General features: G+C 45.8%; 1 protein-coding gene across 1 annotated transcript in view; it reads right to left on the bottom strand.

Moving 5' to 3' along the window:
- Positions 1–14403, bottom strand: part of Bmerb1 (bMERB domain containing 1) — a 77863-nt gene extending 63460 nt beyond the window's left edge. Inside the window, exon 1 of the mRNA XM_048433263.3 lies at positions 14122–14403. Coding sequence (XP_048289220.3) covers positions 14122–14224 — 103 coding nt within the window. The 5' untranslated portion in view covers positions 14225–14403. The remainder of the gene's footprint in view (positions 1–14121) is intronic.
- Positions 14404–15173: the final 770 nt, after the last annotated feature.

Genomic DNA, 15173 nt, shown 5'->3' with positions numbered 1-15173 from the left:
GCAGAAGCACCAAGAAGTTCAAGATTAGCCTGGGCTACATAAGATGAGAAAGAGAGAGAGAGAAAGAGAGAGAGAGAGAGAGAGAGAGAGAGAGAGAGAGAGAGAGAGAGAGAAAGAACACATAACAAAGGCTTGGTGGCCAGTCAGCCTATACACCTATGTGATGGCTAACCTTATAACCTGACTCCAGTGCCAGGGAACCCACTATAGGGGTGAAGTGAACCCCTTAAGTGGAAGGAAGTTATGTCAGTGGTACGTGGCCTTGAAGGCGGTACTGGTACCCTGCTTCCAGTACCCTGAAGTGAGCAACTTTGATTAACCACACACTCTGCTCTTCACAGAGCCCACCCACTATGGACCAAAGTATGTAAAGCATGAGCAAAATAAACAATTCAATCTGGTCATCAGAGCAACACAGAGCATCTAACACGCTGTGTCACCTGAAACACGCCTTAGACCTGGTGACTCAGTACAGGCACACTTCTCTAGCAACTGCATCTACCTGTAACCAAAGGAGTCATTTCTAAGTATGCTTTGTTGCCTTTCTTTCCCTTCCTCTTCTTCTTCCTCCTCCCCCTCCTCCTCTTCCCCTCCCCCTCTTCTTCTTCTTCTTCTTCTTCTTCTTCTTCTTCTTCTTCTTCTTCTTCTTCTTCTTCTTTTTCAGAAAGGGGAGTAAAGTCGTGGAGGAGTTGACCCACAGAACATGAATTCTGCATCCCTCTATCAGTGGCAAGGTTTTAAATGTTTAAAAACATTAATGAGAGCATTGGTGCCTTTTGTAATCCAGTAGGGATGTCTAGTCTAGTATAGCTGCTTTGTTTCACCTGGGAACCTTTGATCAGATGAACATTTGGATCAAATGTTTTCCTGAGAAGACTCAGGGTTTGGCCACTGTAATTGGGGTTGATAAAGGGACTTTTTTTCTCATTAGCTTTTATTCCCTTTAAAGACAGAGCCTTACATAGCTCAGGCTAGCCTCAAATTCATGTGTAGTGGATGATATCCTTGACTTCTGATCCTTCTGCCTCTGCCTCCCAAGTGTTTGCATTATAGGCATGACATACCGTCTTGCCTGGCTTATGTAATGTCGAGGATAGAACACAGGATCTTGTGTATACCACGCAGAGTGAGCTACATCCCCAGCCTTGCTTTTCGTTTCTTTCCTTTTATTTATATATATATATATATGTCATATATATATATGTGACATATATATATATATAACAAGTGGGTCCAGGCTGATTTATTTTGCTTCCCAGACCTCGGGAATATCATCTTCTTTCTGAGTTAGAGGCCTTTAGTCCAGTATGAAAGGAAGGTGGAGGGAACAGGTTGATTGTATTAAATGTGACTTGAAGGGCTCTAATGTTCAGCCAGAGATAGCTCCCATAGGGCAAGATGTTCCTCAGCATCGTCCATATTTGTTCTATGCCTGATGGCAGCAATAGAGTTAACTGAGAGTTAACATGGAGAATGTGGATGTGGTGACCTCCCCGTGAGATAGAGACCATCTCAATGTGTAGGAGCATCTGGTATGTTAGGATATTAGTGGGAAACCCATTGGTGCCGTTTCCTCCTCCTCTACCTCATGAAAGGAATGCTAATTTCAGTTTGGAAAAAATAAAAATAAAAGAAATGAGCTGGGGGATGGTCCAGATTAGTAAAGTGTTTGCACTGAGACCTGAGTTCTGTCTCCAGCACTCACACAAACATGCTGGGCTATGACACAGCTAGCCTCCTCTGACCTCCACAAACAGGCTGTGACATACACACACACCCCACACATACACACACTACACACACTCACATGCATATGCACACGCCACACACACCATTCACACACACCACACACAATATGCACCACACATACACACACACACACACACACACACACACACACACACACACACACACACACAGAGCACTGACAAGCAAAAGTACTACGTGTGCTCAGAGTAAAACCGTGGAAGGAAAACACAGTTAAGAGCTTCTGGAAATGAGAAGAAGCTCCCATTCAAACGGCTTTGATTTCTCTCCGAACTTCCCTGCCTAGGAAATTTACTGCTTTTGACAAATTGAAGTGAGGGGAAAATTGTCACTTCCACTTACTGCCAAGAATACGTCAGATGGCTAACTAGAAATACCCTGTACACACAAACCCTGGCTGCTGCCCTGAGTCTGCCTAGCCAATGGACTCAGAGCTTTCTCTGGAATAGGATCAATTCCCAGGGACGAATCACGTCTTCTGTATTGCCACCTCCCAAAGTACATAGGAAACAACAAATGAATGAAAAGTGCCCTGGGTGACAAAGACATAGCTTGTGTGTGTGCGTATGTGTGTGTGTGGTGTACAAAACACCGAGACTGTGATATCCTAGGGGTGAAGAAGAAGAGAGGGGATAGGAGTGCTGTTAGACTAGAGTATCTGCATCCTGAACTCAGGTATTTCTGGCTGTGGGGTGGTTTTTGTTAGCTGTCTACAGATGGGTAGACAAACAGGATGTAGCTTCCTTCTCATAAGTGCAGCATTCAGCAGTGAGGTTTGAAGTGCTGATGCTAGAACACTGAGAAGCCTTGAAACAATGATGCTAAAGAAATGAGCCAAACAGAAAAGGTTACATGTTGGATGAATTCTATTTATACAAAAATACCCCAAACAGAGAGAGAAAGAGAGTCTAGTGGGTGCTAAGGACCTGGAAAGGGGCCACAGTGGGGTTCAGAACATGTTACTCCAAAATATGGCACCTTGGTATTGGAGGAAACATCAGGAAGAGGGGGGTCACTTGAACCTCCTCATGCAATTATAACCTGAAGACCTTCAAGTGGCCCGAAGGAAAGAAATGCCACACAAGGAACTAGGAGGGTTGTCAGCAAAAGGCCTGCTGCACAAGCCTAAAATCCTTATTTTGATCCCTGGGACCCATGAAAAAAAATCAGTTGCATGTAATTCCAATGTTGGATGGCCGGGACAAGAGGGTCCAGGAGGATCCAGGAGGATCCCTGGCACTGGCTACTTAGCCAGCCAGTCTAGGTCAGTGAAAGACCCTGTCACACACACAAAAACAAGGTGGGCAGTGCTTGAGGAATAACAGCAAAGGGTGACCTCTGACCTCCACACAATCCCATAAAACTTATACCAACCTCAAAAGTCTTAAATGCTTAAACATCTGGAATATTTTTTTTTATGGGGAAATAGTCTCACTCAGACAATCACCCTCCTTTTTCAACCTCCAACATGCTGGAACTCCTGCCCAGCTCACAAAAAGTTGGCATTTTGCATGGAAAGTCAGCACTCTACTACTGAGCTATGTCCCCAGTATGAAACCTTTTGAGCATCAATATCACAATTCGTATTGAAATTTTCATACCCAATGTGGAGTAACGAATCATAATACACAGAAGTACACTAAAAATATTGTATAAAAATGACCTGGCTGTGTGTTTTGCTATATATGAAGCATAAATGAATTTAGTGTCGCGGCTTGGGCCCCATTGCCAGGACATCTCATTATGCATATGCAAATATAAGCAAACAGTCCAGAATCAACAGCCAAAAATACTTCTGGTCACAGGTGTTCCAGACAAGGAACATTGAACTGCATGGATAAATTCTTAACCTTTTCTCTGGTTGATCATCATTTGTTATTGGAGTTTCTCAGCCGTGAACGTAACAATAGGATAGAATCTTTTCCTGCCCTGTAGGCTCAAAGGGAGAAACTGTGTAAACTCACCAGAATTAACTTTAGGGAAGAACAAATGTATGAGAATGAGACAGCTAATGTTTGTCCCACTCAATGTATTGCACTAAATGGCACTACATTGTAAACTTTAGTATCTGGGGATCTAGCTCAGTTGGAGTGCTTGTCTAACTTATGCAAAGCCAGGGGTTCAGTTCCAGCACCATAAAAGCCATGTGTGGTAATCTCAGCACTTGAAAGTAGAGGCAGGATCGGGTGTTCAAGGTCATCCTCAGCTACCTAGTAAGTTACAAGTTAGCCTGAGACCCTGCCTCAAAAGAGAGAAAAAAGAAAAAAAAAACACCTTGAAAACCAGTATTAGAGTCACCCAGGAAACAAACCCTGGGCATGCCCGTGAAGCATTACCTATATTAGGTTAATAGAAGTGGGGAAATCTGTCTCAAGTATGGGCAGAGCCATCCCATGAGCTGGCATCCTGGGCTGAATAAAGAGAAGACAGTGTGGCGAGCTGAGCGTTTATCACTCCCTGCTTTCCGATTGGATGCAGCTCGACCAGCGCCCACCTCAAGTGGCTGCTGTCTTGGTGTGCTCACCATGATAGACTGTGCCCTCAAAGTGCCAGCCGGAATACGTCCTTCCTTCCTTCCTTAAGTTGCCTTTGTCAGGTATTAATTATATCACAGTGACAGGAAAAGCAACAGGGACACAGGTCATTATCAACCTTGTGAATCACGCCCCCATTTATTAGAAGATCTATCTCAGCAGAGATGAATGAACTAGCCTAGTCTTCCCTCCCACAAGCCTCCGGGAAATAACCAAAGCAGAACTGATCCCTAGAGAACTGGGCTGCCTAGCTCCTGGCACCTGGACACCAGGATGAGAGCCATCGGCACCATCACAGTGACCATCCAAAGAGGATGACAATGGGTGGGGCCTGCCTCAATGCGTGGCGACAGGGGAGGGACCCCTTAGCTCATTCTGGCACTCTGGGTGTGGGAAGAACCAAATGGAAATAATTTCAGTACCTTTGCTCCTTGTCAAAATGATGGTTCCTTTTAAGAGCTAAAGATGGTTAGATGGTGGTGGCACACATCTTTAATCCCAGCACTCGGGAGACAGAAGCAGATGGATCTGTGTGAGTTTGAGGGCAGCCTGGTCTATAGAGCAAGTTCCAGGACAGGCACCAAAGATGCAGAGAAACCCTGTCTCGAAAAACAAACAACAACAAGAACAAGAGCTAAAAGTGCTTCACCCCGGAGTGAGCCTGGTCTCACTCCCAGCTGTCCTCCTTCCCGTCTCAACCAGGAAGCACACTGCAGACTGTTTATGGAATTCAGATGTTGAAACCAAAACCCCAACATGATGGAGTAAATATGGTTTATGGGAAACAATGAGGTCAAGAGGGTAGAGCCTTTATGAACGGAGTCAGTGAGTTCCAGGCCAGTGTAGTCTACACAGAGAGTTTCAGGCTAGTCAGGGCTACGGAGTGAGAACTTGTCTTAAAAACATAGACAATAATTAGAAAGTTGGGTGAGAAGAATTCTGTCAGTTAAAACTAAATTTCCTCATGTCCGAGACCCACACTAGCACACATACACACTCATACATGAACACACACATACACATTCACACTCATATATGAACACACACACTTGTACATGAACATACTCACTCACCTACACTTTTAACATTTTGAAGGCAAAGATCCCTTCTCCTAGTCTACACACAGTTTAGCATAAACATACAATTATGGTTGCATGTATATTTTTCCCAGTGTAACTTTTTTTGTGTATAATTTTATTTGCTTCCCCATTGTGCCCCCCTTTTTCTGTCCTTTACATCACTCCCAGCCCCCTGGTATTCAACAGCAAGAATTGTGCACTCTTTCATGTTACTGTGACTGGAAGCTGATCAGTGTCTCCTCACAGGCCCAGTTATGAGCAGTGTGCCACCTGTGGTTGTATCTAAGAACTGGGGATCTTGGCACCTGTAGGGAGCCTACCCCAGTCTCTACCCACAGTTACATTGTCAATGTAACTGGTTCCCAACAACAGTGCCATTCCAGATATGTGATTTTAAAACTTCACTTCTTGCAAAAACAAAGTAAGAATACTGATCTAAGCACAGCCTCTGGAACAAATGATGTCAAGCAGATGGATAGCCAATGCAGACTAACCAAGACTCTGACTTTCAATGCCATAGTATTGAAGATTTACAAAATACATTTGCACCTAGGCCTTCTGGCTTACCAGCCCCCACCCCCAGTCAGTGACTTTGACTGAATAAGAAGGGTCCAAGTGCTGGACAATGTGGTGAGCACTGGACAGTCAGCTCCACCCACCTAGCAGGTACTTTTTTATATAAGCTTGTGCACGTGTGACAGCAGTTCACACTAAGCACTAAGACTAAGCACTGCCCACCTTGTCTTTTGAAGACCGGATATCTCACTGCCTGTGGTTTGACAAGTCAGCTAAGTTAGCTGGTCATGGAGTCTCAGAGATCTTCCTGTATCCACTCCCCAACACTGAGTTAATAAAAGTGCATGCCGCCAAAGCCATCATTTTTATATCGGATCTGGGGATTGAATTTGGGCTCTCATGCTTCCATAGCAAGCATTTTCCTGACTGAGCCATCTCTTCAGCTTGGTGCACACACACCTTTGAACTGAGAAGTAGGTGCTGTGTGCATGTGTAGGGGTCAGAGAACAACCTATGGGAGCCAATTCTGGGGACCAAAGACAGGTCTTCAGGCTTGATGGTAAGTGCCTTTATCCACCGAGCCTTCCTCCTACCTCTGATGCTTCTTAATAAACATCAGCTAAGCTGACTGACCCTTAACACCATGTCTTTCAGTAGCATAGACATGGATATGTCAAACACCATGCTTACTGACACTGCCCTGCTTAGTCCTCAGGGGACTGTGCCCATAAAGTGGGCACAGATTAGGAAAATGAGGTTTAAGGATGTGAGGCACATTGCCTAAGAGTCCAGTTGCTAAGAAGCAGTAGAGTGAAAAAAGGGAACACAGGCAGAGAATTCTTCTAGGGCAGAGCCTGGGCTTTTTCTACTCTGTGTCTCTGAGGTTAGTACACATTAGGCATTCAACCTGTCCAGCAAGTGTGTTAGCCTCTTCAGGGACACTCACAAGCAGTGTTCTGAAGTTTCCAAACCACATGTGCATGGAGGAAACACATGATTGCCATAAGGAAACCACGTGGAATAACACATAAGCCATTGGAAGCATATTTCATTAAGCCAGGGAAAAGAAGCCAGGAAAAAAAAAAAAAGCAAAACCCAAAGGTAGTGCGTGGCCTCCAGCTTTTGAGCAGGCGACTTACCTGAGATGCCCTCTCTTCAAATTGGCAGTTAACCTGAAATGTCCTTTTCACCTCTTTTCACTTCTAAAGACTACGTAGTTCACAGGCCCAATGCAAACATCCTTATTTGCTGTCTGCCTGAAGTCCCTCTGTGAGCTCAGTCTCCTCTTACTCCTGCTGTGTTCTCATGGAGCAAAGGTCTCATTCCACACTGTTCTTTTTAACTTCATCCCCTCTCCCCATATCTTTATGCTTTCTGAGGCTCCAGGCTGTGTCTTGCTTTATTTCCAATCTCAGTTGCCCCTTCAGTAGGCCCAAAATACCAGCCCTTCCTGGAAAGGGACACTTGGAGTCAGAGAAACCTAGAACCATGTTAGGCTCTGCCAATGACTGACTGTAAGACCTTTGGTAGGCCAGCCACAATGATACACGCCCTTGATCCCAGCACTCAGGAGGCAGAAGCAGGCAGATCTCTGTGAGTCTGAGGCCGGCCTGGTCTACAGGACAGGGTGAGTTCCAGCACAGTCAGAGCTATACAAAGAAACCATGTCTTGGAAAACACACACACCAACAATAAACACCCCTGACATTTTCTTCTTCATTTAACACATAGAAAGTAAACCTAAAACATGAGCCATCAGTTACAAGGGTGATAGTGCATGCCTACAATTTGATAGTCAGGAAGCTGAGGCAGAAGGACCATTAAGAGTTTGAGGCCAGCCCCCCCCACACACACCAAAAAAAAAAAACCAACAAATTCTTTAATATCAGCATCTCTATAACTCCAACCTCTGCTTCTACAGCTTCTATAAGTCAACCTTGCTGCCTGCCAGCTGAGGGTAGCTTCACTCAGTGCTCATTCTCCTGTCTCTGTCCCTTGTCAACCCTTCACACTCAAGGCCATTCCCCCCTTTGCTAAGAATGGCTGTCATCAGGAAGGAAGAAGCGCGGTGTCATTGCTGCTCAAGCACTGTTGTGGGGATCACAGCTTGCCCCTCTGTGGTCCTACTCTCCCCCAGTAGCCAGTGTAGCATTTCAAAACAAAAGCCATCCCGTGTTTGTCCCTGCAGGGGTTAGCAAGATGACTCAGTGGGTAAAGGGGCTGCCGTCAAAACTGACCACCCTAGGACCCACGTAGTGGAAGGAAGAAATGGGCTGCTCTCCTCTGACCTTCGCATGCCCTTCCCACACACAGAATAAATAAGTATATTAATACATGGGAAAGCGTGGCCCAGTAACATGTCTTACCATGGTAGTCAGCTTCAGACTGTTTTTTAAAACTGTAACCACAGGTCATATCTGGCCTGCCTCCTTCCTGACTAAGCACCACCTTGCCCTGACTCACTGGGTCCCAGCTGCTAAGCTTAGCCACCTGCCTCTTCCTGGAATACTCTGTCTTTGCAGTCAGAGCTTGGATCCCTTGCTATTTGCAAGTCAAAATGTCAAAGCATTCAACAAACAGTCACTTCCTGATGGCCAAATGAGCAGGGCTCCTCTCTGACAATTCCCAGAAAATATGTATCACAGCTGGCATGCTGTTTAGACATTATCTGACACCCTCATCCCTAACCCTGACATCCCCTAAATATGGGAGGGCCTTTGCTTTGCCCAGTGCTGTGCCCTTCATGAACACTGCCAGGAGTGGCGGCGTGTACCTGTCACAGCAGCACTTTCATGGTGGAGGCAGAAGAATCAGGAGCTCGAGGATATCTTTGGCTTTACAGTGAATGGAAGCTAGCCTGGGGTACATGAGGTCCTGACTCTAGAGTACAACAAAAGTGAACGCATTATTTTTATACTAAGAAGGAAAATGCAGCCTTCTGATGGTGGTGGCACACGCCTTTAATCCCAGCACTTGGGAGACAAAGGCAGGAGAATCTCTGTGAGTTCGAGGCCAGCCTGGTCTATGAGAGCTAGTTCCAGAACAGGCTCCAAAGCTACAGAGAAACTCTGTCTCAAAAACCCCAAACAAAACAAACAAAACCCAAAACAAACAAAAACAAAAAAGAAGGAAAAATGCTAAAAATAAAATAAGAAATAATACAATTATTCTTCCTAACTAGAAAGCCAAGGGAAATGAGTCAAACCTTCCCCCCAACAATGTGTCACACAGAGAGGCAGCAAAGTCACATTACTTCAAGCTCTGTATTGTTTATTAACAGAGGTGCTGGTCAGTTAATGATCCGATCACCAGTCGCTTCACATCCCTGGACTTGTAAAGAACAGTCATCTTCCAGGGGCTTCTGGGAAGACTGTTCCCTGGGCCAGTGACTTTGCCACAGCCTCTCCTACCTGGATGCCCTTGGCTCCCTCTACCCTCCCCCCACACACAGGGCCATCTCTTCCCCATCCCCTCCCCCAGTCCTGACCATCCTTTAGGGTACACTCAGACTTGCCACGACGTGACCCTGACAACAGGCCACTGTGCCCTTTGAGAGCCCCAAGCTTTGTCAAAGGCACTGAATCTTCCTGTCTCCCTTAATTACTTACAGCAGTGGGAAAGCAGCATTTCTGTAGACCTTGCTACAGTAAAATGTCACTAAGAATTTTCCAGATGAGTTATTAAAAAAAAAGTCACTGCTTACAGGAAAATGCCGTCAAAGATGGGTGGGAGGTGGAGTAGAGACAGAAGGAGCTCAACTTGGAGGCTAGCCTGGGCTACCTAGTAAAGGTTAAGGAGGGAAAGGGTTAATGGAAGCAATTTCTTAGACTCTGTCTCAAGTGAGAAAATACTAGATGGTTTTCTAGCATTCGTGATGCCCTAGTTCAATCCCCAGAACTAAAAAGGAGCACGAAGTAGGACACTGAAAAAGTGTCTTTCTAGCACGGCGGAGGTGGTGCACGCCTTTAATCCCAGCAGCGGGAGGCAGAGGCGTGCAGAGCTCCGGGAGTTTGAGGCCAGCCTGGTGTACAGAGCAAGTTCCAGGACAGCCAGGGCTGTTACACAGAGAAACCCTGTCTCAAAAAACAAAACAAAAAGTGTCTTTTTGTGTACACTTCTGTGTCATCATCCACACAGCTTTTCAATAGTCTCTTCACGTACAAAGGGCTTCTTCTCGGCTGCTGTAGCAACAGCCATTTGGCACTGACCTTGTAACACACAAGGTTGTGTGCTAAACGACCTCATTCTGTCCTTCAAGAGCGAGTCCCAAGCATCTGTTACTATGATTCTTCGCATTTTAAAGTGTTTGTTTTATTTATTTGTGTGTACACTTCGAGGGTGTCTGTGTAGTTCAGAAGACAGTGTCAGATCTATAGCTGGAGGTATGGATGGTTATGAGCCACCCAGTGTGGTTGCTGGGAACTGAACTTGGGTCAAGGGCTCTTAACTACTGAATCATCCCTTCAGCCCCATTTATTCCTATTTTACAGATAAAGCAACCAGTAATATAGCTTCAACTATATGCCCATGGAAAGGACAAGGGTTAGTTTGAACTTACTTCACCTGACTTCAAACTCCTGTTCTGCCATTTTTAGTTATTTGTTTTTGACAGGGCTAGCCTCAAGCACTCTTTGTAGCCAAGGAAGAGCCTGAAGTCCAGGTCCTCCTGCCTCTCCACCTAGGGCTTAGATGACAGGCACCGCTTGTTCTTCTCGCACCGCTTCTGTTCTTCTACTGTGACTGTAGTACAACTGGACCTGGAGCTGCACCAGGTGGTGCAGGTCTAAGAGGGTTCCAAGTTCTTACCTGGACTACAGTGTAGGGGTTCAAGGCCTAGATGACTTTAAAATATGGCTTAGTGATAGAGCGCTTGTCTAGCATTCACGAGGCCTTGTATTCAGGCTCCAGTACCACAAATAAGAGTGATAGTAAATTAAGTAAATGCTGCAGTTGAGGGCTGGGGTGCATGCAGAGCACTTGCCTAGCATGCACAAAGTCCCAAGTCTGAGTCCTATCAATGCAAACCCAGGCATTATGGTGTATACCCATAAACTCGGGAGTATGAGAAATGAGTATGAGAAGGAGGATGAGAAAGTCAAGCCAGTAAGGACTCGTGACATCGGGCCTGATGACCCACATTTGATTGATATCTACATGGTAGAAGGAGAGAACTGACTTCTGCAAATTGTCTTTGACATCTACATGTATGCCACAGTGCTTGAATGCACACACACACACACACACACACACACACAAAACAAGGTCATCTTTGGCTATATAGTCAGTTCAAGGCCAGTCTGGACTACATGAGACCTTGTGTGTAAATACGTCAGAGTACATAAATACTTTAAATATTCTATATGAAATGAAAGGAAGCAGTTAATACAATCTCAGCTAAGAGCAACCAAGTCTACCATCTTTCTCCTTTTTTCGGTTCTTTAGAAAAATCTTTAAATGCATGCAGAAGTGAGGCAGAATCTTCTTAATGGGATCTTTCTTCCTTCAACACGTCAAGTATTACAGCACTGGTTTGCAGTAGTTTGGCCATAGCCCCAGCGTTACTAATTCCCACACTTAATTAATAAATAATAGAGGCCCAAACCTATGGGATAGCTCTGTAGATCACTTGGAAGTTGAGAAGACATTTATGCACAAACAAAAACCCCTAAAGGCCTGATTGTAAATAAGAATCAAAATACCAAAACTTGTCAAATTCAAGTTTCTAAAGTGAGTCTCTGGATCCCTGCTTTGAGAAGATTTCAGATGTGAATAGCTTAAAGAGCTAGGGGACAGGTTTGGGGCTCTGTGCCAATGCACACAAGAAAAATGATCTGCTATTGAACCATGAAACAAGTCTCAGAAACTTGGATGGTTTGGAACAGAAGGATCAGGGAGTCTATAGCCAGGAATCAGAAGCACAAAATTTTCAGGGACTTAGATGGCATAAATTAAATTCTTATCTCTATTTCCCTATATGCTTAAATTTTGTTTTCCCCAATGAAAAGGTAAGAAAATGCAAAGCTGTAAGGGAAGAGATAGGAAGGAGTCTGGCATGCTGGCTGGCACACACCTGCATCCCAACATTTGGGAGGAGAGGCAGGAGAATTCAAGGTCATCCTTGGCTACAGGATTTGAGGCCAGGCTGGGTCATATGAGACCTTGTGGGGATAGTGAGGGGTAGTAGGGTGTGTGCTGTTAGAGAATTGATCAGTATTTCAGCTTGCTTTTCATTTTAGTTTTGAGACAGGGTCTTACTTTGTAGCCCTGGCTGGCCTGGAACTTGCTATGTAGCCTTGGTTGACCTAGAACTCACAGATCTGCCTAATATTGCAGTTTTAACCCAGAGTCTTGCTTTATGCAGTTTCATGGAAAGGATGAAAGGAGTTCCCTCTACAGATGGAGGATGAGCTCTTGAAACATAACTGTGTAATGAGATCTCCCCTGAGCGTTGCATGCACCATCTTATTTGGTATTCATGATCAATCCATATGGTATATAATATTATCCCCACCTTCAAAAGACAGAGTAGAGTGAGGACAGAGATGCCTCTTGTCACATTGTCAGCCAAAAAGCTCTAGTCAAACCTGAGATTCCTCAACTGTGGTTGGCTTCTACTCTATGGGGACCCAACCTTCTTTCTAGCACTGTGGACTGCAGGGACCAACAGGGCCACTGTCTGCTTGTGAAATCACTAACCATCTTTGAAACAGACCAGGAAGGTTCCTGACACTATGAAAGCAGTAAACCTTCACCACAAACGTGTGGAGTTCAGCTAACTGGGTCTGAATCCTGCTCCTACCATTTCTGTTTGTGTCACCTAGAAAGTCCCAGCCTTCTCATGCAAGGGTGTCACAAGGCCACACGAAGTGGTGACAGTGATGAAACGAAACACTGAGTCTGAGTCCTCAGGGTATGATGACTAACAACAAAAGGCACCCATTAGTGGCATTATTTTGAGCTTGTAAAACAGACCTGCAGCCTTGAGATTACCTCAAAATGCCAAAGCCAAAGAGTTAGAGAGGATGAAGCAGAAGAATGGACCCGGGTCTTAAAAGAAGAAAGAAAATGAAAGGAAAGAGGTTGGAAGGACTATGACACCCACCATAACAGGAATGAAGATATTTGAACTTGAGATCCAAACACAATATAGCTAAGCTATTGAGTCCATAGTTACAAGTATGAAGAAAATAACCCCATGTGCATGCTCATGTGTACACACACACACACACTTTCTCCTGAATGAAGGTGGGAAGGAGTATTTATAATACTTTAAGGACAAGTAACTCAGGGACTCGTGCTGGGAAAGGTCACTGAGCCTGGATACCCTGCCTCAGAGCAGGTAGCCAGGTCCCCTAAAAGACAAGAGGGCTTTTTCCAGCCTGGCAGACTACATACACCAGGGCTGCTGAGCAAGCCATACCAGAGCAGGAGGTGGGGTGGAGGACACTGGGAAATCCCTAGAGTTGCAGAGACATCGGTGACCCTAGACTTTCCAGACAGCCTCCACACTTTGCAGCTTAAAGTATCATAGTCAACAAATTAAAGCAAAAGTCTTGAATATATTTAGCAATGTCTGCTGATACCAAACACCACAGAGAAAATCGGTGAGTGCAGAGATCTGTTTCAAAACCGCCAGCTGTGGCTGAGCACAAACCAAATCGGATCATCGAGTCAAGGGCTAGAAGAGTGGGGGGGCGGGGGTGTGCACAGGGCTGACCTTGCCCTTGCTTGCCCTTTCACCTCTCCTCTGACTCAGGAGTGGTGGGAAGATGCTGGGATTTAAGCTATGTCCTGAACCTCAAGGCAGGAAAGCAAGCAGACACTCCCCCATCTCCAGTACGTGGGCGCTTCCCAAGCTGGCCCTTGGCTCCTGCGACTTCAAGCATTTCAACGCCCTAATATCCTCCTTTCTGGGCTGCAGGAAAGACTATCCTTCGCAATAGCAGCCTCCGGCTCCGGGATCTGAGATTCCCTGATTGGCCCAGGCTCTTTCTGGCTTAGCTGCCTTGTGATTTCCTGAGGAGCCTCCCGGTGCAGCCCAGCCCTGGAGGGTCCCCTCTTTTGTTTGTAGGGAGAACATCGCTGCTGTGCAACACTGGAAGCCGGGCTGTGGGGGCGCTTCCCCTGTCAGCTCACCCACGTTCCCCCCACCCCCGCACTAGGAGTCACCAGCTCCAGCACACGGGTCCCCATTGTCCCCACCCGTTCCTTGCCCAAACACTTACTTCCCAGTCCCTCTGCTTTCCATGCTGTCTCCTCCACCGCCCCATAGCGCCTCAGAGGCTTTTCAGCTTCCAGATGGACAGACAGAGATTGCTTTAATTCCATGGCTAATCCTCGTGAGCAGGTCAAGGGATCCGCTTTCACTCCATCCTTGCTGAAGGCTGCAGGGAGGAAGGCGGCTCCGGTTAGCAGCGTTTTAAGGGACCCGGTGTTCCCGAGGAAGCAGCTCCATCTCTTCAACTGCCAGCACCCTAAAGGGCCCAATTGGTACCCAGGATGGGGGAGGGAGGCATAACACATGCGCAATGGAAGCTGGAGGGGGGAGGTTTGGGGGCTGGGTAGGGAGAAAGAGGGACAAATGATAAACTCTCTAGAACAACAAAAACAAAAACAACTATAATAAAATCATCTGCAGAGGAAGCAAGAATAAGGTACCTGCCCATATTGGAACCAGTGAAGAGGCTTTGCGTGAATGGATCTAGCAATTGTGGGAGACTTGGGATCTGTCAGAGGGCTGGTGGGTTTCAAGTGTGACTGGTGAGTCAGACTGTATTTGCAGATGATATGGCCTTTGTGAAGGAGTGTGGACCCCAGCTTGTGGGATCTGTATTGTTCGCATTTATGTGCCTGATTTACATATAAAAGAGCAGGAGACACCCACTGTGTGTGTGTATATGTGTGTGTACATGTGTGTATGTGTACACCTGTGCCAATCCTGTGTATTTGTAGGTACAGCAACAAGAGAGGCAAAAATATTTTGGATATATGGCCAACAAAGCTATTTGGAACACTGATCTTTACAAACCTGGAGAATAATCATGGAGACCAAACACGGTTGCATTAAAATATAGGGCCAGGACTGGCAATGGGGCTCAATTGGTACAGCATTCACAGCCCAAACATGAGGACCCACAGCTGAGCCCCAGAACCCACATTAAAAGAGGAGCAGGTGCAGCAGTGTATACTTCTAATCTCAGCGCTAGGAGTAGAGACAGGAGGATTCCTAGGACTTCCTAAGACACCTTACACCAACTTCTGCCCTCCCACAATATGT

The sequence above is a fragment of the Myodes glareolus genome, chromosome 9 (assembly GCF_982192425.1).
Source record: "Myodes glareolus chromosome 9, mMyoGla1.1, whole genome shotgun sequence".
Lineage (NCBI taxonomy): Eukaryota > Metazoa > Chordata > Mammalia > Rodentia > Cricetidae > Myodes > Myodes glareolus.
Note: the sequence above shows the minus strand (reverse complement) of the source record. Positions and strands in the feature narration are given on the sequence as shown.